The sequence below is a fragment of the Pholcus phalangioides genome, unplaced genomic scaffold (genome assembly GCF_987345545.1).
Source record: "Pholcus phalangioides strain wild (caught in Gottingen) unplaced genomic scaffold, Ppha-v1.0 ptg000013l_1, whole genome shotgun sequence".
NCBI lineage: Eukaryota > Metazoa > Arthropoda > Arachnida > Araneae > Pholcidae > Pholcus > Pholcus phalangioides.
In genome coordinates, this window is record NW_028301606.1 from 10,108,183 (window position 1) to 10,133,152 (window position 24,970).

Sequence of the window (24,970 nt, forward strand, 5' to 3'; positions counted from 1 at the left end):
ACATTATTCATCCATATGTAGTGATAACGGAATTTTATAGTTTTAAATAGTTCAATAATTTTAGTGCAAAACTTTTTTCACCTCCTTTGATGACATTCTGTATTTTTCGGTTTTCATTATTCCAAGTTTTCGTATTTTTCTGCAAAAGAATATGGTCAAAATAATGATTTATGTATTTCTAATTTTTCTAGTTGTAAGTGTTTCTTTCTTCACTAGATGGCTGTCTGTAACGAATATTTCTAAAAAAATAGTTGGTCAGAGCCGTCTTTATTTACATTACGACCACACATGGAGCGTGCTTTTGAACTGGTAATTATTTAATTTATAAAGTCATTTCTTCAATGAATTTCCACGATTTTCTTGCATTTCTTACAAATTTATCAAATTACAAAGAAAGATTCAATAAATAAACAATATTCGATACTTATTAGTGTGATGATCCATTTATCAGATAGCATTGAACAAACTTAAAAATAATTTTATAGTAGTACTATTCGTGATTTGGCAATAATTTGGCGATGTATCGACACGTCTTGTCAACAACTGTGATTTGATTATATGATATCTGATTTTAACAATTGCCATTTTGTTGCCTCTTGCTTGAAACCGCTCAGAATTGATTATAACAATTCTTGACAACCGATAATATTGCTTCTATTGCTGTGATATGGTATGCTCATGTATTTCATTAGTTGGAGAGAATTCAGATTGTCGAGAATGGTGTTATTTGAGTATGTTGCCAGACGTGGGTCAGAGAATGATGTGTTTAAGAAAATCGCCAAGTATTGAGTGGTTACATTGTTTTGTGATTGTCCCGAAGTGGTGTTTACAACATTTGTCTCCACAGCACCACAGGCTAAACTTCACATTTTAATCAGTCCCGTGGACCCCTTGGCCATAGTCCACCCTCATTACCAAAGATCTCATCAAGCCAGGCATTATTGACCCCTGATTTGCAACAATATTTTTATCTCCACTAGGGAGATACCCTCATTGAGCCCTTCCCCCGCCTGATCGTAATCAGATGCATCCAAAGAGTGGGTGATTGCTTCTCCCAGAAGGTGGATAATATGGGAAAAATTGGTCTGTCCCTTCTTAATTATCTTAAGAACCCATATAATTCTTCAACCCCCTCCTGGCACATGACCCTAAATTCTACAAAAAAAAACGTTTGGCGCATTTTTATGCTTAATCCATGGTTTGCAGGCCAAATGTGATTTTCGAAGTTATCTGTTGTGTCTTACAACCTCTTTTTGGTGACTTTGGGGAAGCTCATGGCCACCAGGTCAATTTCTAAAGAGGAGCAAACCAGCCAAGAGCAAAAATGCAACAGGTCACTTAAATGACCCAAAATCTGAAAATAATTTACGGATCACTTTGGTGAGCCGCGACCCATTTCCAGATCATTTAATTGATCTGCAACATATCAACAGATCACTCAAGTGGCTTGAGGCACATTTACAAATCACTTAAATGAATTAAGGCTCATTTCCAGATCTCTCAAATGACGCGTGGCACATTCACAGTTCACTCGAGCAGACTGCAGCACATTCCCATATTACCTAAATTACCCCCGTACTGTTCCATATCACTTAATTAAGTGTCCCGTGACATGTTTTCAAACCAATGAATCGCCCTGCACTCTCTCAGATATCACTTAATGTCCCACTGACAGATTCTAGTATTCAACAGAATTGTAACAGTTACCATGTCTTTTGTTCCCAATGTTGCAAAAACTTCTGGGAAATCCCAGCAGAAGTATACTGCTTCATATTATCTACAATTTTATATTATACAGTGAAACCTATCTGAAACAGAACATCAAGAGACTGAAATAATATTTCGTTTTAGACAGATTTCCTTTTTATATATAGGCAAATCAGAGCACTAATCATTGAACAAACTAGATTTTGATTCCATTTTAAAAAGGTTTTCGTTTCATACATTAGACAGGTTTCACTGTACTGTAGTCGAGTTCTGTTATAACATACCCTCTCCAGGTAGTTCAAGGAGTGTATTTAATAATTGGTGTATGTGTTATAAGCAAGGTCTTGAAATTAGATCACATAGCAATAGCATATATGCATAAAATGCATTATTGAGATTGCCGTGGACAAAATAAGCTTATGCAACACATAATTGAAATGTAAGATAGCATCGTCAATATAGTTTTTTGATTGATGTTTGAAAAGCTTTGGAAATTTATTCAAAAACAAGATGTACAATAACATGCAGACATTTTTAGAAATGTTAATGATTTTTTTTTTAATTTATGCCAATAATTTTGCTTTGAAGTTGGCAGTATTACCTAAGCTGATCTACTCTTTATAAAGTCTTACCACAGAGAGCAACAGGTCTACAATGGTACAATTATTCAATCATTGCACTTCGCTTGTAGTTAGAAGAAAATGATGTACTACGCAGTACTACGTGTAACAAGCATTACACAGAAACAAACTTCATGATAGGTTAATAACACTTGCACACACATTCCATTATGTACTGATTCGTTATAAATTCTGCAGAAGAATGTGGATGAAGTGCATGTATATAGTTTAGTACTAGTAGTATTGTCTACACTCCTCCCTCTTGGGATACCAATGATTTATGATGATGAACCAATTCTGTGTATGTGACGTCATTATTTTTGTTTTCATTTTTAGGCTCATGAAAGTCTCAAATCTAGAGAAGTTCCCGTCGGATGTGTTATGATGTACGATGGTCAGATTATTGCTGAATCAAGAAATGTAGTCAATGAGACAAAAAATGCAAGTACAAATAGATTCACCATAAATTCCTAACTATTCACGCAGTTAGCTGGCTACAGGGGGTGCATATAATCTGCAAATTGAAGCAATAAAGATATGACTGCAATTAAAATTTGCTGTTAATTCTTCTGAATTTATTTTCATGTACACTATACCAAGGCTTGACGAGAAAAAATGAAAAAATCTAGGCACCTACCAAATATTTTAGGAACTAAGTATATTTTCCTGAGCTAGTGATCATCCGTGAAAAATTTTAGGCACCAATACCAATTATTTAGTCACTGTGGTAACCTGGTGGTGTAATTACAATCCCTACTTTCTTAGTAACACAGGAAGCATTTGCACGCCAATGATTGGTTACTGCGAGCAAAAAGCTAGCAAGATGTCACGAGAGGCAGAGTTTTAAGCGAAACTGAATTTCAAAGTTCATTAACGAATTTTTTTTTATTAAATCAGTAAATGATAGCTGGGCCCAGCTTAGCGAGCCGTTATTATTGTCTTCTCGATGCATGTGAACCGCATTTGATTAAATCAGAAACAAAAATGAACAAATTTTTTAGTAAATCAATAAATGACGGCAAAGAGGGAATGATGGGAAGAAAATTTGGATTTGTTTTTCAGACCGAACCGAACACACAGCCTTTGGTATGTATTATCTATTGTTAAACTTTGTCAGCAAAAAATTCACCATGAGTGACGTAATAGTTCAGCACTCATTTTGGTTCATCACCAATCATGATGCACTAAATTTCTACAATGTAGCTAGAAATGTAGAGATTGTTTATAAGCAACCTGATGCCTGGGATTTGTCAAGCCTTGCACTACATGCATCATATTTTTTATGTGAAATTTTTTTGTACAGGGTGTCTATATTTTTTGAATAGAGCTTACTTCAAAAATTTAAATTTTTAGAAGACATAAAAAACTGAGTTTCTGTTGAACCCTTTGATTTATTTTAGCAGGTTTTTTTCTCTCCTAAAGATACTGGCCAGTGTGTACCATTATGACAAAGCGAAATAGTATCCGTGAAGAAAATCATCATTAAAGTTTCTTAAGATGAGTCCTTTTCAAAATTCTTCTGAGGACTTGGTTCGTTTTAAAAGTAAAACGCATTAGTAAAGAATGCATGCCATTGAAAAGAACAAAAATACTAATGGTTTCTTATATATTTCATTATATTTTTATCCCTTGTGATTACATTGTGCTACAAGTATAAAAGCATCTCCCAAAAAGTATTGCTTTCATTAAAAATCTTCTTTGACGTCCATCTGTGATACCATATCTGTCGGCCACTGCAGAATGCCTTCATAAAAGTTTTCAAAATCCTCCGGGGTGTTTAACTTTTGTATTGTATTGGCTTAACTTTTGTAGGCTGTTCATTTTTAAGATACTGATCAGCAGTTTAGAAGAGTGGCATGGAAATGCTTCAATGGTAGGAATCTTTGGATGATAACTGTTCACTTTTGATAGGACGAAAGTGTCACCATTCATTTTGTTGCTTATGAATGGATGGCACAAGACTTCTTTGGGGTGTTTAAGGGTTAAAGGTGAACTGAAAAAAAACTTGATACTTCAGAGGAAAAACCCTTTTTTCCACTTTTTTCCATAGCATCTTTCCGATAATGGCTTTACCTTGAAGTTAACTATGCACCATGATTTGAAGTCAAAGGCGGGTTTTCGGGAAGTGGGGGGGGGGGTCAAATTTTTTTTCTTCTGAAGAAGAGGGTTTTTATGTTTTCCCCTTAAAATTACACTATAATCTTGGCTCCTGGAGCGGGGGGGGGGGATTGTAATACCCCCCCCCCCCTCCAGGAGCCAAGAGCATTGGCATATGCAAAGGGGGGGTTGTAACACCCCCCCCCCTTTGCATATGCCAATGTATATAGGCCTACACAATATCACATTCAAACATTCATTAATTCATTAGAAGTTCCTCAAAGGAATGTTGATGAGGTGCATACACACTTCACAACGTATAATACAAATGCAACAATTTTTCAGATCTGATTTGATAAGCTGTTTTTGCACTTATTATTTTATAGAATCATCACATAGACCAGTGTTCTTGAACCTGTGGCTCACAGATCCCTGGACGTCTATGAGTACTTTGTAAGGGGAGCAGCAGATAATTTCATTTGCACCATTGTATGATATCAGAATATGTTGTTGTTTTGGCGTTTCCATTCTCTTTGGACCAATATGTTTTACTGGTGAAACTGTTTTACGAACACTGCGATTCTACACCAAAAACTATGCAAAAATTTTCTGTCTTTCAATAGGTGCCTAAAAACTAGAGATGCCTATCCCTTCACTAAGGCATCCATAAATTTCATGATTTCCTAATGAATAGTTAAGATCATAGGCAACTCAGAGCCAGGACAGTTCTGAGCATTTTTCAAGTCTAAGCAAATGTTGTTCTGGAGCCTCCACCCCACCTCAATCACCTTAAAAATCACCATCTATCACTTCAAAAATTGCCCTCTTTCAGTTGACCCCTTCTGCGGCTGTGTAGTTTTCAGGATTCAAGATCCAGCCCTGCTCAGAACATAGGCCTCCTGTGCACTTTTTCAAAAAAAATCTGCGAAACACTCTAGATAATCAGGATTCTGCTGTACCAGTTTTTGTTTATATTTTAAAACTTCTATCATTTTTCATCATCATAGTTTCTCGCTTATAATAGATATTGTTCATAATCTTATAATAGATTATGCATCATACTCTTGTGCATTATTTTTTCCACCCTATGATACGATGGCCCTACTCTGGTTTACGGAAAATTCACCGCCAACAATTCACCGCCGGAAAATTCACCGACAACAATTCACCGCCAGGAAAATTCACCGACCAACAATTCACCGCTAGGAAAATTCACCGACCAACAATTCACCGCCATGCAATTTACCACTAGGAAAATTCACCGACCAACAATTCACCGCCATGCAATTTACCACTAGGAAAATTCACCGACCAACAATTCACCGCCATGCAATTCACCGAAGACAGTTCGATGCGAGTCAGTTAGCGAGGGAATGAGCGATTGAGTGAATGAGTGACTGAGTGACCCAGTGAGTGACTGATGGCCGTATTCACCGACATGGTTTAAACTGTAGTCACACACACACACACAATTTTTGGATAAGAGATCGACACGGATTGGTTAAATTCAGGTTTTTAACCAATCTATGGTGATCCAAAAATTGTGACTACTGTTTAAACCATGTCGGTGAATACGGCCCTGAGTGACCGAGTGGGTTACTGATTCAATGAGCGAGTAAGTCAGTCCGTGAGAGAGCGAGCGAGCGAGCTGCTAAGTGAGTGAGCGATCTAGTAAGTGAGTGATCTATTGAGTGAATAAGTGCCATATCATAAAGACATGGCGGAAAGTTTAAATAATGACTTTATGAGAAGAAATTCAGATGATACGGATTCGGGTTGCTGTATTTCTGAAATATATGACATCCATATTTATTGTGGACATCTTTTTCTCAGCCACCTCGCTGGGCGTTTTGCCTGTTGTGGCCTTGTATTTGTATAAATTACAAATTGCTGTTGCCCAATACAACATAGTATATTGAACAAAATTCCATTAACTCTGTTTTACTCATAAACTTCTAATGAAATGTTAAAAGAGATAATAACAGAATTAAAAGATAATAAAGTAGGTGGATACGCGATGAATTAACTTCCTAAAAATGCTTAAAATCATCTCCTGTTATCACTTTGATGTTATAAAAAACATCGCTGATCATCAGTAACCAATGGGTTTTTTTTATGCTGAACCAGCTGTTACCCGCGATTTCACGTGATGTACTTTCAGGAATCCCGCCTTAGTGCGTATCTAGTATATGTACTCTATATTTACTATATACATATATATATATATACTTCCTATGCAACGGAAATTAGTGACGATTTTTTTTATTACGGGAGTCGGTGATTTTTTGAGTGATGGAAATCTGTTACGTTTTTGTGTTACGGGAGTCGGTTACGTTTTTGTGTTACGGGAGTCGGTTACGATTTTGGGATCAAGTTTTCATTTAACTCTTGGATATATCGGGACCCATTTGACACATCGGGACCAAGTAATGTGCATATACCCCGAGTTTCCCACATCCTACAGCAGGTCCCCTAAGCTGAAATAGATGGCGGCCCCCAAACCAGCTTTTTCACGGGCCCCTCTGTGCTTAATTTATAGTGTGAAAATATCAAAAAGCGATAAGAAACGTTCCTGCCCCTGTCAGCCCTGCCCTCGTGGGGGTCATGCCGAGAGGTATGTATACGTAAAATATACATATATCACCAGTGCTCCCAACATACAGGGTCGGGGTACCCGGGGGATTGCACATATACCTTCATGGGGAAGTTAAAAGGTTTCATTTCCAGGGGTCCTTGCGATAGTGGAAGCCCAAGGTATATCCAGTCTGGGACCCCATAAAATTTGCGAATTCGGTCAAGGGTAATTGCGTGAGGGGGGGGGGGCTGGATTTTATTCGTTGGTAAAATTAATATTTGCAGTGGCCCTCACAGGGGGATGCCCGATTGGCTTCCGAGTCAGGGGTCTCGTTTCATTTTGGGGGCACTGGATGAATCTCATTCTTTTCTGTCGTTTAACATTGTAGAATTTTCAACAGCGGAAGTCCGAGATAAATCCAGTGTATGGGTGCCCCACTAAATATCTGCGTATTGGGTCCCCGTTACTGGATGTGGGCCCTGGATTTTATTCGTTTTAAAATTGATAAAATTAAAAATTTTCGTGGCCACTCACAGGGGGTATGTTAATCTCTGCGCAGAGTCCCGGTATTTCTTTCTCCTAATGTGATGGTTTTGTCCACTTACAATTTGCTCCATCCGAACTTCATTCAAACTCTGTTCTCTTTTTATGACACTGATGAACTTCCACATATCTGGGTGGTGAGCAGATAATTGCTGTCGGAACGTTCGATGCCATCCTTCTATAGAATTGTTGGTATTAGGGAAACCGTTACGGGTTCTCCTTGAAAGCAGTTCCGAATGTCAATGTCAAAGTGCGGCTGACGACGAAGAGGACGCCCGATCCAAGTGTCTTCAAATCTATACTTCATCATAAATTCGTTATCGGAACAATCGGATTTTTTAATCATTTGTGACACTACTAGGTTAAAAACTAACTAACTAACCAATTCACTCACTCCCTCACTCACTTACTGACCATTCACTCACTCCCTCACTCACTAACCAATTTACTCGCTCGCTCAATCACTTACTCGGTCACTCAGTCACTCACTGGGTCACTCAGTCACTCACTGGGTCACTCAGTCACTACTGGATCACTCACTCACTCGGTCACTCAGTCACTCACTGGGTCACTCAGTCACTACTGGATCACTCAGTCACTACTGGATCACTCACTCACTCGGTCACTCAATCACTTACTTACTCGGTCACTCAGTCACTCACTGGGTCACTCACTCACTCACTGGGTCACTCAATCACTTACTTACTCGGTCACTCAGTCACTCACTGGGTCACTCACTCACTCGGTCACTCATTCGCTGACTCGGTCACTCAATCATTTACTCACTCGGTCACTCAATCACTGACTCTGTCACTCAGTCACTCACTGGGTCACTCACTCACTCGGTCACTCAATCACTTACTTACTCGGTCACTCAGTCACTCACTGGGTCACTCATTCACTTACTCGGTCACTCATTCACTTACTCGGTCACTCACTCACTCGGTCACTGAATCACTTACTCACTCGGTCGCTCAATCACTGACTTGGTCACTGAATCACTTACTTACTCGGTCACTCAATCATTTACTCACTCGGTCGCTCAATCACTGACTCGGTCACTCACTCACTCGGTCACTCAATCACTTACTTACTCGGTCACTCAGTCTCTCACTGGGTCACTCATTCACTTACTCGGTCACTCAGTCACTCACTGGGTCACTCACTCACTCGGTCACTCAATCACTTACTTACTCGGTCACTCAGTCACTCACTGGGTCACTCACTCACTCGGTCACTCATTCACTGACTCGGTCACTCAATAATTTACTCACTCGGTCACTCAGTCATTCACTCAGTAACTCAATCGCTCACTCCCTCGCATTGAACTGTTGTCGGTGAATTGCTAGTCGGTGAATTTTCCTAGCGGTGAATTTTCCTAGTGGTGAATTGCATGGCGGTGAATTGTCGGTCGGTGAATTTTCCTAGCGGTGAATTGTTGGTCGGTGAATTTTCCTAGCGGTGAATTGTTGGTCGGTGAATTGCTGGCGGTGAATTTTCCGGACACGCCCTACTCTCCTGTACTTTTTTGATTATTTCTGTTCTTATCTGCAGGCTACCAGGCATGCCGAGATGATCTGTATAGACCAAGTTATGACATGGTGTGAGAAAAATGCCAAAAATCACAAGGAGGTGTTCCGAAATTTAGAAATATTTGTTACCGTAGAACCGTGTATAATGTGTTGTGCTGCTCTGAGACTGCTGTGTATCCTTTCTTGCCATGCTCAATATCAAGTTGAAATACAGCAGTCATGCTAAAATACTTTTATATACAGTCGAATCCCGTTATAACGAACGCCAAGAGACCAGAGGAATCACTTCATTAAAACGAAATTTTGTTATAAAAGAATTCTAGGTTACCTAGCATTGTTCCTATGTAAACTTATTTGGGGGATTAAAAAAAGTGTTCGTTAAAACAAGATTTTCTCTATAACGGTAATCATTAAAACGGGATTCGACTGTATTAGCCTTAATTTTCTAAATATGAATTAGATTGCAATTCTCAATTACATCTTTGCATGAAGTGCTGAGGCTGTTTAACCAAATGCATTGTTCAGAAGATGTCTATTGCATGAATATTTTCCTACTCTTATTTCATGAATTCAGCATGTATGCAACACAACATTTTTAAAATTCGCACATAACACAAACAGACAAAACAAAATGCTGAACATCTGAATTCTGAATGCAGCACTTCTCTAGACACATAACAGGCATTCCTCGGAACCAAACTTCACAAATGATCATTTGAGATAATGAACTGAAGTTGTGTGTGCTATTGTATCAGTCCAAGATTGTAAGCTTTTCTAGCTATCTATCCGGGGGGGCCCCAAATATTTTTTCTTCTGAAGAAGAGGGTTTTTATGTTTTTCCCTTAAAATAACACTATAATCTTAGCTCCAGGGGGGAGGGGATTGTAACACCCCTTCTTTGCATATGATAATGTATATAGGCCTACACAATGTCACATTCAAACATACACTAATTTGTTAGAAGTTCTTCAAAGGAATGTTGATGAGGTGCATATGTTCATACATGCTTCACAACATATAGTATAAATGCAACAGTTTTTCAGATCTGATTCGATAAACTTTTTTTCCACTTATTATTTTATAGAATCATCACATAGACCAGTGTTTTTGAACCTGTGGCTCGCAGATCTCTGGAGGTCTATGAATACTTTGTAGTGGGGGGGCAACAGATAATTTTCATTTGCACCATTGCATGAATGACACATTTTGTGCTGTGAAATTGTAACTCATGCAATTTTTTATGATATGAAATAAAAACAGGACATTTCAGATTTTATGAGGGAGCATTGAAATTGACCTTTTGACACTACAGGGGGTCTGTAGTGTAATGATCTTCAGTGCGGGGGGTGGGGTGACATCAAAAAGGTTGGGAAACGCTGATATAGACTGATCCTTGCATGAAATTTCTATAATTTCTTCCCCCACCCATGCAGAAATTAGTTTCAATAATTAATTTAAGCATCCTTCTACCATACAAGATTCTGGAGGTGTGGCATGAGTTTCTTTGATGTAGTTGCAGGAATCCAGTATTTGCAATTAGTTGTTTTGTTGCCAGTCTCATTTACTACCCAGCGCGACCCAACCCGCAAGGGTAAAAGGCTTACATCCCTGGAGGGACAGAGTCTGGGCCGTGACTGGTTTGTCAGTCTCATTTACCATTGTAACCTCTCATTCCATTCACATTATGTAGACGCTTATCAGATCTCTCAAGGTCAAAGCATAGCACATGTGATGTATACCAGTGCTTCTCAACCTTTTTCCGCTCATGGTCCTTATTGGATCTTTTTTTTTTTTCTCATGACTCTCCTGTCCCATCTGTTGCCCCCCCCCCCCCCACACACACGCACACACACACTCATCTGAGAAACTCTCTTTACGTATGAAATTAAATTTAATCAAAACTAAATTTGCAGTGAAAAATTAAATTTACATGTCTCTGCCGAGAATCAAACTGTCGACATCCTGCAGTCTGAATGAGTGCTCTACCCTAAAGATACCAAGGACATCTGGGGAGAGGCTATTATCATTAAGCGCTATTGACATTTTTAGTTAGGAGGCTGCCCATGCACAGTTATGTTTATTATCAGGGTGCACAACCTTCATCTTGGGGGGCTAAATACTGCCTGCCAAAAGTTTCCATCTTGCCCATGAAAGGTGTTCCATCGGATAAGTACCAATACACACAACATGATAAATGCCTAGCCTGACTATATTTCCTTTATAAAAATATGGGAAATTGTAATCTATATGGGTTATCACCAGTTATCGCAAAAAATTGTTAAATGCAAGTAAAGTTGCCTTGACAATTATTGCCAAAAAGAATTGTCAAAGGCAAGTTGCCAAAGAATTTGCAAAAGCATGTTAAGTAGCCAATCACAGGAAAAAACATTGTCAAAGGCAAGTAAAGTTTCAAATTACAGCCAAAAATATTTGTTAAAGAACTTTGTCTTCATCTCTGTTTGGTATCCAGTCTTTTGTATTTTGTATGAGCACTTGGAGAGTGACATTGTTTCTTTCTATCTGCTGTATAAGCCTCTTTAAAATACTAACACATGTTATACAGTTGTTGTTTTTTTTTAATCATAGCTAAAATGCATTGAGAATCATTTGCCTTAAACTTCTGTCAGTGGTCTCAAGTGTCACATATGGGTGTGGCAATGAAAGATTTGGTGGTTGTGGAACTGTCCTTGATATACATGATGATACCTCATGTTTTGGAGACCAGACTTTCAAAGTGAGTCAAGTATTTTTCCGTTCATTCAATTTAGGATGTTCGTGTATTTTAACCACTTTGAGGCTCACTTCATTCTGCGTTTGTGACTCAAAAAATATCTTTTTTTTACAGTAAAGTCTTAATAACCTGAGGTGAACGGGACCAAAGCTACCTCAGATTACTAAAAACTCAGATTATCCAAAAAGCAGTAGAAATCTGCTTTCAAAAGTGTCTAAAATGTACACATTCATGCTGACTTTTAGCTATTTTGTTCCTAATTCAGCTGCTTAGTTTATTAAAATTAGGGCTGGCAAGAACGATATTTTTTATAAGGGAGGCTGACAAGGGCTCTTATACCCCTTGGGCCCCGATATGAATGGTTTTTTTACACTGTAAATTTATGATTGAAAGACCTGTAAAAAATTCTGGCTTGTTATCAATATCCTTAAAACTAAAATTACTTGTTGTTGGAAGAATCAAGTGAAATTATGTAAAGTGTGTTCTCTTGGTGAAAAACAGAAGTTTAAGAAGGAATTTTGAAAAATTTCAGCACACCTGATTGTCTGGAACCTCAAACTTATGAGACTCTGATTATCAGGACTGTACTTATTTTCAACAAGTATATTTTTTAACATGGTAGCCCAATTAAAATGCATGGCTAATGTGTAGCTCTATCATCTTTCAAATTCTTCTATGCTTGAGCTATGCTCGGGATGGGCATCTACCCTGCTTGGAGGCAACTTGGGTTCTTGTGTTCTGAGAATTTTGAGGGCAATTGGTCACAGCACATAAACATGTTTGGAGAAAAAAAACATGCACACAAACACTCATGTCAATGATGACATTACAGAGTGAAAAAAAATGTTCCCAAGGAAAAAAATAAAAATAGTTTTGGAAACGGAGGACAGAAGGGCAAATTTTCTAAAACGTAGGAGGGCTCTTGAAATGACATCAAAAAGGAGGATGTCTTATAACCCTAGTCAGCGGAGAGATTTCAAGAGGTCTGTGAGCTTAGATGAGAAACTAATTAACTTATTGTCTTTACATTCTTACCTATACACTGGATATTATTCAGTCAAGAGGTCCATGGGCATCATTCTATTGGCCAATGAAGTCTGTGGCCTTCATCTGATTATCAAAAGTTAAGAACCCCCAGAATTAGAATATTGATGCACAAACTACTCTGTCCTATAGGCAGGGTTCATTGATATATATCAATCGATATGTATCCAATATTTATTTTTAAAATATCATATGATATGATATTTTTGATATTTTCATGTGTAAATGAATCTTTCAATCCTAAATTTGTTCACCTACATTCAATTCTATCCATTTGAAAAATTTCTTCGAGCCAGCAAAGAAATTCTAAAAATACCCCACTACTTCAAATATGGTACAGGATGTTCAGTTGAATGTTATGTGTGGGAAAATTATCCATAATTATGCAAAAGATATATCTGCACTAATCAAAACAACTATGAGCATAATTATTTTGTCAGTGTTTTTATTCATATTTGATGGTCAGAAAGATAATTTTGCTCTTATACATCCCAGAAGAATAATCCTATGCAAAATATTCCCCTCTCAAGCAGAAAAGTTTGGGCACCCATGACTCTTGAGTGCAGTTTTCCAATGTGAAAGGTATATGTGACTGGTCTACCTTGGTCTGCTCACATAGTCAAGTTGATACAGACTCAGTTAATAGAGATGTGACAGTTTCTACTATTTCTATTTTTGATATTCTTTGTCTTTGTGGCACTTGTATTTATTCTTTTTATTTCAAGATGACCAAGGGTGTACGTGCTGAAGAAGCTGTCACCTTACTCCAAGATTTCTATAGAGGTGAAAACCCAAATGGTAAATACAAAGACTTTTTCATCACATTCTTGCTGTCAAACAAAGTTCTATAAAAATTTATTGCTTTGCATTTTATTGTATGTGTACTAGAATCCTATTATACTACTATTCAACCATACATAAACCTTGTACACATTTTTTTTCAGAATTTATTCTCTTTACACTAAGGAATTGAATGCATTGTTATCACTGTCATGGACTTTTATTCAATTGAATGAAATACACTTTTCTACAACCCATTTTCCCATGGTTAGGTTGAAATGCCAGGATAACTCATTGTATAGTGTGGTTCCACTGTATTCCTATGTATTACTGCTGGTACTCTACTACTGCACCCAAGTGGTGCAGTGGTAAGATGCTCGCCTATTACTATGAATGTTGCTATCAGGTTCGTGGGTTTGATCGTGGAGACAACATAGATAACAAGTTCTTTCCTTAAATAGACACAACGTAACCACTGATAGATGGTGCATTCTTTTCCAACCTGACTCGATTGATAAATTGCCGTAAGGCGATATGACCAGAGCTGGTGTTCAGCAAAGTACTCTACCACTTGTAGTAATGTATTCCTATGTACAGCCAAATCCCGATTCAATGCCACTATTTGTTTCACAGAATTCTGGCACTACAATGAATTTGGCATTATATTAAATCACAAATTAACTTGTGTAATCTTTATATATATAAAAGATTTTGTTCACCAAAAATTTCTGGTACCCAGTTTTTGCCCAATTTCAGGGGGAATTGCAACAGGGTTTACATACACACACAACTGTATATTCATTGCCACTATGTATTGCACTGTATTCAATGTACCCCCATGTGCTTGTGCTGTTTTTTTTCTACTTTTTGATCACATTCCTCTAGAAAATACACTTTCCTAAAGCTTGTTTATGTTACTGTCATGTATGAGAAAAACAAACAGGCGCAGTAGTCCAGGTCATAGAGATACTCACCCAAAGTACCAAAGTATGTTTAGAGGTGGCACGAGTTTGATACCCGGTTCGCCTTTGTCAGAAACTTTCTTGGCACGAAGGTGCAACAGAAATGGTAGCATGTCCATAGAAAAAAATTGCTACCTCAGGGAGTCCCACATCAAGTGGTTAGCATACCAACCTCTCTGTGAGTATGAAAAAGGTTGCCATTCTCGGAATCAGCAATAAATTGTAAGTCCTGATCTAATTACCCCTTGTGTGCATATGGTAGAAACTGTCAGTAACTAAGCCATGTCAGTATTCAGTATATATATGTGACAGGTTAGTGGAAGGAAAACATCCAAAATTTTCATAATTGTGATTTGGGAATTATAGCACTGTTGTAGGAGGAAAAGAAGATTTATTTGAGGTGAAAAAAATTTTGATATGCTGTACTTGGAAGATGAATACTTTTAAGGAGTTTTCCAGGCCATTGCATTATAGGATAAATGACGGAACCCAATTTTATTAATTTCAGAATTGCACAATGAGCATAACACTGTAGGCATGTGTGTGTCTCTCAACCTCTATGTTGGGACTAGGAAGCATAACAAAGAGCAATTGAATTGCGGAGTATGTGAGATTATATCTCGTGAGAGAATGGCCTCTCTGTACCCTATATGATTTCAAATTGACGATTGTTTTTATTTATTATTTATTTTTTGTTGCCTTCATCTGAAGTGACAATGTTTTGTTGTTTATAATAAACTTTCTGGATACACCCATCCTTCAGGGGCGCTTCGATATCTCTTTGAGACGGGAAGTGGGGTGTGGCCGATTTTCAACGGTCAAAGGCCTTTGTACCCTGTATCAAGATAATTCTGGTTGGTGTGGCTGCTTACATGTTTTGATGCACCAGCTTTAAATCAGTGAATGATTGTTACAATGCACTATCTATCTTCACTGCTATCTATCTGCTGTTACCATACAAGCATGGCAGGCATTGACCCCACTCATCTACACATTGTTATCCATGGCAGGGATTTTTTTTACCAGAAATTATGTACTGAGGATAGTATACCATAACACTGTGGCACATTAAAATCACATTGTCTGCACAACTTCTAAAATGGAGCTACCCATAAGTCAGGTAGTTACAATTTGTCCATAATCAAATGCACTTAGATCCTTTATCTCTTTTACCCATATAATATATTCAACTATGACTGTGCTTCTGTGAGCAGCACTACCTCTGTTGCTGGGGCACTGCTTACTAATATAATTCCCCAGCGCGACCCAACCCGCAAGGGTAAAAGGCTTATATCCCTGGAGGGACAGAGCCTGGGCCGTGACTGGTTTGTCGGGGCACTGCTTACATCATGTCCATGTTGGTGATGGCCGCCCGCACAACACCTCTTTTGCATACTACCACAAACTGACAATTTATGATTTCTCTTCGATATAATTTTCAATGTGAAGTGAAATGACAAAAATCTGAATATGAAAATTCATGTATACAAATTTGTTATACAGAGACTCTACTTTGCATGTGCTGTTCTTTTTATCATAAAAATTATTTGAGTTGTAAAGAATTTTGCAAAGAATTATTAAAAAATCTTTTTCCCTCTCTTTTTAATTCATCATAGCTCCTTGTCCTAAAGTGAAGAAATAAACTTTTCTCATAAGAAGACTGGAGAGACAGAAAAATGCCAAATTTCACTGTGGGTTTTTCTTGTACAATATTTTTCTTTCAGATTGTATCATAGTATAAACAGAATCATTGTTACATCATCCATATTATGAATATATTTATTTAAAGAAATTATTAATGTTTTTATGATATCTTGATACATGTATATACAGTGATGAGTAAAATTTTTATTGTTTGTATAGTTACTATATTGAATAAATGAAGCAATGACTACCGTATTTTTCTGCATATAATCTGTGGTGGTGCACAATCTGCATGCGAAATTTGAAGAAAGAAAAAAACTATCTCCGCGTGACAGCGTTTTATCTGCAGGATTTTTTTTTAAAAAATGAACTTACCTTGTGTTTCAATAATCAATCCATTAATACGCTAATTCATAATTTCAAAAACTTTTTTGTTCCATCACCCCCCCCCCCTCTTCTTCTTCAGGAATTTTTTCCTCTTATCACCCCCCAACTCAAGTGAACCCATAGGATCCTATGTTGTACCCGTAGCTTCTATTGCCTTTCTGAACCATTCCATCGCCCACCAAGGGGGCAATATTTCAAACTTTGGGAAATACTGTGCTAATTAATGAAATTTATTTACAACGCAATAGCATTATTTACACACAGAACATAATTGACAGTGCAATCAAAAACCTTCAAATTCAGATTCATCAGAATACTTATCAGACTGATAACATCATTTTCTGTAGATTGTCCACAGCAGTAGATAATCCACATTTTTTATTGTTTAACCACTTTAAAAATAATCTGAGAAAATATATGTACAGGGCGTATGTGTAACAGGGCACAGGCATTTTACTGATAAACTGTGGTTCCTAGAGGCATACTTCCAATTAGAAAAAAGTATCCAAATAACATGTAGTACTCAGATACATCATTCATGTTTCAAGGGGTTGTATAGTTATGAAAATAAAAAAAAAATAAACTTTTTATACAGTTCCCATATCCCTCATAACCCAAGTAGAAAGTAGATGCCCTGTCTCTCCTGATGCCAACAAAGTAAATTCCACATTTCCAAGTGCAATATTTGCAGAGATATTCGAATTAAAAAATACGGAGGAAAGTTGGAGAAAAAAAAACCAGCATTAAATGCAGATAAACTAGTTTTCCCACACATGTTATTTTAATAACTAAACAACCCCTTGAAACATGAATGATGTATCTGAGTACTACATGTTATTATTTGGATACTTTTTTTAATTGAAAGTATGCCTCTAGGAACAACAGTTCACCAATAAAATGTCATGTGCCCTATTACGTATGCACCCTGTATAAGTTTGTTTGCAATCAGGGCCATAACTAGACTGGTGCAACCGGGGCATTGCCCCAAGGCCACGAGCGAAATGGGGGCCACAAAAAAAATGAACACTTCTTTTGTATAATTTTTTCGTTTTTAAGAGGGCTACCTAGGGGAAATATCTGCCCCCCAAGGCCCAAAGAAGGTAATGGCCTAACATGAAGGTTATGGTCCTGTGTAGTATAGTAAAAAGAACTTTCTTTCACAAACACTGCCAGGACAAAAAAATAATCTGTAAAAGAGGGGCGACCTTAAAGTAGGGATTTGAAATGCATACAAAGATGGTCGATTTACCACCTAAAAATGGACAATCGTTAAAAAAAATGTGTTACGTTTTGGAATCAGTCTCTGGAGTTAATTTTGTTCCTGACTGTCCCATTAGTCAAAAATTTGTAGCCTCTGATCCAGGGCCGTAGTGTGTCTTCTGGTGGCCCCTTCTTGAAAGGGTAATTATGATGCAAAGTGAATGCCAACTTTTGTGGGGGCTCCCATTCAGCTTGGGGGCCCAGGAACAGTGCCCCAGTTGCCCCAGCTTAGTTACAGTTCTTTCTAATCGCATTCCCTGCCCAGTTAGTTTTTTCACTTAGAAATTGCCCATTAAGAGGGGTTTTTGTGCATAATGTTTAAGATGTTAAAAAACAGGTGTGTGTGGGATTTCCATTTAAAAAGCGCTCTCCACAGAGAACAATCAAGCTTTCAACATTACAAAAAATTCGCACTTAATACAAGCAAAATAACTTGCCGAATTGTTTTCTTTTGAATTTGGAAGACAGATAGCAGCAGTTACAGGCATCCCTCAGAAAGAAACTCAACGTTTGACACACACATTGCATTTTAACAAGTATCAGTTCATTACAAGTTTCTCTAAAGAATTCACGGGGTGCTTGTATAATTTCTTAGGAGTGCGCAGAATTTTCTCGAGGTGGGTTCAGACTTTTTCCCTTCTGGGGGGGTTTGTTTTTTCCTGCAAAAAATAACACTATAAGCTTGGCTCAAGGAGGGGGGATTGGAACCCCGAACCCCCGCCCCCTCCTCCTTGCGTACGCCAATGTATGATTTAGTAGTATAATGTTTAGGTAAAGGATGAAGAGGCCCATGAAAGTTGTCAATTGGTTGGATATGGAATCACCTGCTAATAGTTACCTAGATTTAATATGTAATGATTAGAGCCCGGAAGTTTACTCACTAAAAATGCCTAAAATAGGCATTTATAATTTACGGAAAAAAAATAACTAAAACTAAGGTATTAAGGGTCTAAAAACTAGCTGAAAAATTTGTTGCATTTAATTCCCTCTACTGCTTTAATTATGGTTTATAGTAACTGCATTATAATGCAAGTTGAACTAATTTCATGCCCAAAATTAAATGTCAGTAGACGCACATTATGAGGTCAATTCCATTACCATAATTACTAAACGTGGAGCCCGTAGAGAAAATGGCCTTTGGGACTCCAAGTTGTGAATAACTTTCGTTTATTTGCTGTATTATTTGGAATGATCATTATCATTTCTATAGTGGAAACACAGCTACCTTGTTCTAATGTAGTAAAAAAATTAGGTTTTTTTTTCATATATGGCCACATGTGCGGGACTCGTTCAAGTGCGCGGCCCTGTGTGGCCGCATCTATCGCACACCCCTTAATCAAATACTAAATATGTATGTAAAACAAATAGCCTCGGTTGTTTGCAGTGCATTTATGGTGTAAAAAACAATCGGCATAACAATATGGGACCCCCCCCCCCAGAGCCCTGTCTGCTCCTACTCCGCCTTGTGTGAGCCATGATGTCAATCGATGACCTCTTGGGACAGTCATTGGTCAGCTATACATAAACCATGCAGTCCGATGCTTCAGCCAGCGAGACATTTTTATGTAAAGCATGTGGAGAAACAAAAATTTCTAATTTTCTTCATAGGCTGCGTTCATCTAAAACAATCAAAATAAGAAATGCAGAGAAATGCGTACGAGATGCATGTCAGGGCTATATATATTAAAGGCTGTTTCATCTGTTTGATGTTGCGCTTGCCGCCTTGGATCAGTGGACGTGGTCTCGCTTCTAGGTGACGTCACGGCCCTGCTGCTTTTTTCTCGCAGATGACACCAGCTTACAAAACATAATGTATTGAAGAGGATTATTTTAAATTTTAGTTGCTTAGTATACTTTTATTTTAAGTCAGTGATGTTGTTCATGGTGGTGTTTTTTTGCGGCACTGATAGGCACGGGTGGTATATTATAATATTTTTTGTGATGCTTGTGTAAATTAGTGACAAACAAATATGAGTTGCGCGATTTCAAAGTGCAAAAACGATTCTCGGATAAATTTCTCTTGGATACATACTTTATCCTTTTTGTGGATTGATGCTTCCCCCCCCCCCCCCGCTTACAAGCGATTGGCAACAAATTCGGATGATCTCTATTTGACGAATTGGTAATACCCAGATCGGTGATCTTAGTTGCATCCGGAATAGTAACACCATTCAACTCATTAGTGAAACGTTAGTTGTTCGAACCAAAAAATAATAAGGACGTTTATCAGAACTAAGAGTTTGAATAGGGACAAAAGTGCATTCGGAAAGAGATGAAAAAAGCAAAGAAATGAATAAAATCTAAGAAATAGTGTTTGTGTAAATAATATCTTTTTTGATATTTGCATTAATAATAACTTCAAACATTTTGTATTAGGGTTTTTTGTTTCCCATGTTTTTATGTTTGCAGTTGTATTTAACGATGTCCAAGGCTTCTAAAAGCTACACCTAATTCAAAGAAAAACAAAGTTAATTCAAAATTATTAGAAAATTCAGAAGATAATTGAAATCATCTGTATCGAGTTGGCTTTCAATTAGCCAAATAAAAGTTAACTAACGTACGTGATTTAACTGAAACGGATCTGACAAAAATATTCTTAGTGGAAGTTACATATGCATACACACGGTGTCCTGTATGTGCTAATAGGGCCTTTATATCATCAACCGTCCGTCGTAGAGTTTCCATTTAAAATGCCCAAAAAAGCACTAAAAATTACCCTGTATCAATTTTGAGAGTTAAAACACAGTGTGTCTCAAAATATAAAAAAAACCTAAATTTTCATACGGTCTCCTTGTTCTCTAACTTCCAAGTAGAAAGTTGTTGCCCTGTATCTCCTGAGGTCCGCAGAAAAAATTCCGTGTGTCTAGATGCAATATCTGCTAAGATATTTTAATTCAAAAATCATAATTTTCCAACTTTTTTCCGATTTCTCTTTTTTGAATTCGAATATCTCAGCGAATATTGCACGTATAAACTTGAATTTCTTTTTTTTTTTGTTTTGTTCTCAGGAAAGACAGGGCAACAACATACTAATTGGAAGTTAGAGTACAGGAGGAATGTGCCAGGTAAGACGCTCGCCATCAAGCTCCACGGGTTCGAATCCGGGCATAGAACGTCAGAAACAAGTTCTTTATCTACCGAGCCTAGTGCGACCACCGACATAGATGGTGACTTCATTTCTTACCCAATTCCACTGGTAGTGAAATCGCCGTAAGGGATATATGATCGAAGTTGGTGTGCGGTAGAGGGACCGTATAAAAATTTATATTTTTTATTTTGCTCTACAGTATTTTCAAAACTAGTACATGGTAATTTTTGGATGAATTTTCAGCATTTTTTAAATTAAAATTATACTTTTCTACGACGGACGGTCGGTTGATGAGATAAAGGCCGCATTAGCCTAACAGGATACCCTGTATGCAGGGTGCATAGCATTTCACTGCTAAGAAAATTCACCAACAACAGTTCGACGCGAGTCAGTGAGCCAGTATAACTGATTCACTCACAAGGTTATTTGTCGCTCACTAAGTGAATGTAGTTAGTGAATGAGTGACGCTTTTCGTCATTTTGTTTTTCACGTTATGAATTCACTATAGAGGAGCCCGCCAACGATCAGAGTTCAGGGGCCCTGTTCCAGAATGTGGGAGGCTATGGGCTGGCCATCAATTAGCTTCTTTCTCGTTGAAGTTTTACACACGGCCGTCTAATAATCATGCCTAATGTTTAAACATCATGTAATGTGATGTTCTGGGGCTTCCAATACTTGGCTAAAAGTAGCAGTTTACATACATTACAACAGTTTACATTTGCCACCCTAGGCTATTGCCCGCCCCCTATAACGCCATTGTCTCACCCCCACCGGACCATTCCACTTTGAGAAACATTGCTTGAGATGAATGATACTTTGGAAGAAATTATTTAACTATTATTAGTTAATTATTACTTGTCTGCTATTGACTTTTCTTCATTATGTTACTGTACGAGAGAGAAGATTCAATAACAATCAGATTAAGTTTTTTAGTTTTATTTGATTTTTTTTTGTGCATTACACGAACGTACTACATGATAATTCCTGACCAATTTTCGAATCCATTAGACTGAAAAAATTCCTGATTTATATGTCTTTTTGTTTTTGTCCTGGAACACTTGACGTCCTTGGTTTTCTAAGTTTTTCCTGTTTTTTTTTTTTTCCTATCAGCAACTTCAACGGTGGCGGACATTGCCATGCGAGTTCCGGTTTCTTAGTCAGATTCGTCGCCCAGGATATCTTTCGGTGCGACGATTTTCCTCTTGGTGGCGGTGGTCTTTGTCGTCGTTTTTTTGGTTTTGCTGACTTTAGTGGCGACCTTTCCTGTGCCCGCGGATTTCTTGCGCGCAGGAATTTCATCGCTCATCACCAAGGCCTGCTTTTTGGTTGTGGCCTTCTTTTTAAGAACTTTAGCTGCAGCGGTGGTCGATGTCATACGCACGGGCTTCTTGTTTGCGCGGGTGTCTTCATAGTCCGCCTCACTTTCATCGTTCGGCACCCTCCTCTGCTTTCTGGTTGGGGACTTCTTCGCTTTAGGAGCAGCGATGGTCGATGTCATACGCACGGGCTTCTTGTGTTTGAGGGTGTCTTTAGTTTTCTCCAAGTCGACGAAGTTCTTCAAAACATCAGCGACGGCTGCCGCTGTAGTTTTCTTCGGGGCTTTGTTCACCTTGACCGGGCTAACTTTTGCGACGGTAGGCTTTTTGAGTGCGCGCCTTTTAATATCCGGTTCACTCTCCACGAAGTTATTCAAAATTACTTGTAAGGTTCTTCGAAGTTCTGTAGCAGGTATCTTGGCAGGTTTTTTCACCTTGAGCGGGCTAACTTCAGCGGCGGTTTTCGTTGTTCTTTTAGGCTTCTTGTGCGGCATGATTTCTTCGTCCGATTCGTCGTCGACTAACTCCATTGGTTCGAGTGTCCGCTTCTTGTTGGAGGTCGCCGTCTTTTTTGCGATCTTCTTCTTTGGCGACATCACAGTTGTATCCTTTGTGGTATTCTTGGGTGACTTACGTTTCCGGACTTCCTTGTCCGGTTCGCTTTCTTGCATGTTCTTCGGCACCGGACGTTTCACGATGGTCGGTTTCTTGGGCGCGCTTACTGCTGCGCCAGCCTTTGATGACGTCTTCGCCTTCTTACGCGTCTGGACTTTCTGTTTGGATTGATTTTCCCCAATGTCCATCAGTGCCAGAGCCTCCTTTTTGGCCCTTTTCTTTGGAGGGCTATCTGCAGCAGCGACGGCAGCACGAGTGGTGGTCTTGGAATTTGCACGGGGCTTGTCGCGTGCCGCGTCCAGCTCGCGAGAGTCTGACACATCGCCCATCTTCGGCAGAACGTTGACGAAGTTGTTTTGTTCTGTGAGAGGAGCCGGATGCTGTTGGTAGATGCTGAGCTGGGACCTCGTCAAGGCGTTGCCTTCAGACAGATTCGCCAACCTTCGCAGTTGCAGCAAGTTATCGTAACCGATCGAAAGGTATGGATTGACCTGGTAGCGGTTTGAGCTTTTAGCTGGTCTATCTTTGTCTGGTGAAGTTTTCTTTTTTACCATAATCCTTGTCTTTGCCTCCTAACTGCTGTGGATCTCTATGAAAGTAGCGGAGTCTACGAAAAATCCCACGCAAAAACTCGGAAGGCTCTCAATGTAATAATTTTGTAATTAAATAAATTTACACTCTTGCCTCTTTGCCTGTGTTCGATACTCTGATAAGATCAATCATTCTCAAATCCCAATTTTTTGCCCTCCATTGTTGAAGATACTGTGTTGTTTTTCCTCTTGTAAACAAGGGATTCCAAAGAAGACAGTCGACAGTGTACTTAATTTCAACCATTACTGTATTTTTTTTCTTAATTTTTGTGTCAATTTTACCGTACTTATACATATAGAGGAGACATACCTTGTCACATTATTTTTCAAACTTTTTTTTCTCAGTCAATTTTTACCGCAAAATTTCACTAAATTCAATTTAGTATCTGTCCAAAAGGATGGAAAATAGTGCTATTTCTTCTTTTTTTCATTTGTATGAATTTTTCATTTATAACACTCATTTTACGATTTATCTCTCAGTTATGTCACAGGAAGTTCAGATTTTTTTCTCCCCCCACCTCACAAAAAACAATATTTTTCAGAGTCTAAACAGATTTTCAATGAAGAGGCTTTTATGTGTAACTGAATTTGCTACATTTGTGTCAGAGAGAGTATTCTATTCTTTTCTTGAAATTGGTTCCCTACGAAAGTTCTTTTCCACTCCGTATAACCCTCATGGTGGGATTCCTGTACCCGCACATCATCAACTTGTTCAATGTGATTTATCAGCATCGATCGACCAGGCCCCTTCACAGGTGCTATTGATTTCAACTGAAGGGGTTAGCTGAATTAACGTGAGAACTTGCAACCAATGCAGGTGTTTTAGAAAAGATTGTGAATTTTTATTTTGCAACAGAATTGCATTTCATATTTGATTACTCATTCCAGCTTGTATTGGTATCATTTCCCATACCTAAAATGCGTAAATGGAAACAGTTATTGATTCCATTCAAAATGAACGAATGAAAATTTGTTGATAATTGAGTTAAAGAAAGCAAAACTGTAAGAATGTTGCACAGAAATTTCGAAAATTTTTTTTTTTTTTTAAATTTTTTAAAATTAAAAAAAAAAAAAAAACTGGAGATTTTGGGGTTCCGAAAATCCTCATTTGTGTGAAGAGAAACCACTGCATTCTCCTAAAGTTACTGCATGGGCTGCGGTATGCGCCATGTGTGCTCCCAAATTGTAGCGTAACGTTCAGTAGTAATCGTTTCTCGCTCGAAAAAGAGGCCGATAATGCCTCTGGCGCATACCGCAGCCCATGCAGTAACTTTAGGCGAATGCAGTGGTTTCTCTTCACACAAATGAGGATTTTCGGAACCCCAAAATCTCCAGTTTTGTTTTTTGTTTTTTTTTTTTAATTTTAAAAATTTTTTAAAAAAAACTAAATTTTCGAAATTTCTGTGCAACATTTTTACAGTTTTGCTAATAAACGTACCGTTTACCGCATAATTCTATTGATCTTTGTTGTAGAGATAT

The 24,970-nt window shown here is 38.1% G+C and overlaps 1 protein-coding gene across 1 annotated transcript; it reads left to right on the forward strand.

The window, feature by feature from the left end:
* The first annotated feature begins 246 nt into the window (after positions 1-246).
* On the forward strand, positions 247-16,489 carry LOC149078580 (tRNA-specific adenosine-34 deaminase catalytic subunit ADAT2). The gene is made up of 6 exons (XM_089240692.1): positions 247-309; positions 2,664-2,768; positions 9,097-9,247; positions 11,702-11,808; positions 13,575-13,647; positions 16,208-16,489. The coding sequence occupies exons 1-6, from the start codon at positions 289-291 to the stop codon at positions 16,231-16,233; spliced, it is 483 nt and encodes a 160-aa protein (XP_089096818.1). The 5' UTR covers positions 247-288; the 3' UTR covers positions 16,234-16,489.
* Positions 16,490-24,970: the final 8,481 nt, after the last annotated feature.

What these genes read in the sequence shown, in the direction of transcription:
- LOC149078580 (XM_089240692.1), top strand. Translation starts at nt 289, where the DNA reads ATGGAGCGTGCTTTTGAACTG. An exon ending in TGGAGCGTGCTTTTGAACTG is followed by an intron (nt 310 to 2,663) that starts GTAATTATTTAA and finishes TTTCATTTTTAG; the next exon opens with GCTCATGAAAGTCTCAAATC. An exon ending in TTGGAGACCAGACTTTCAAA is followed by an intron (nt 11,809 to 13,574) that starts GTGAGTCAAGTA and finishes TTTTATTTCAAG; the next exon opens with ATGACCAAGGGTGTACGTGC.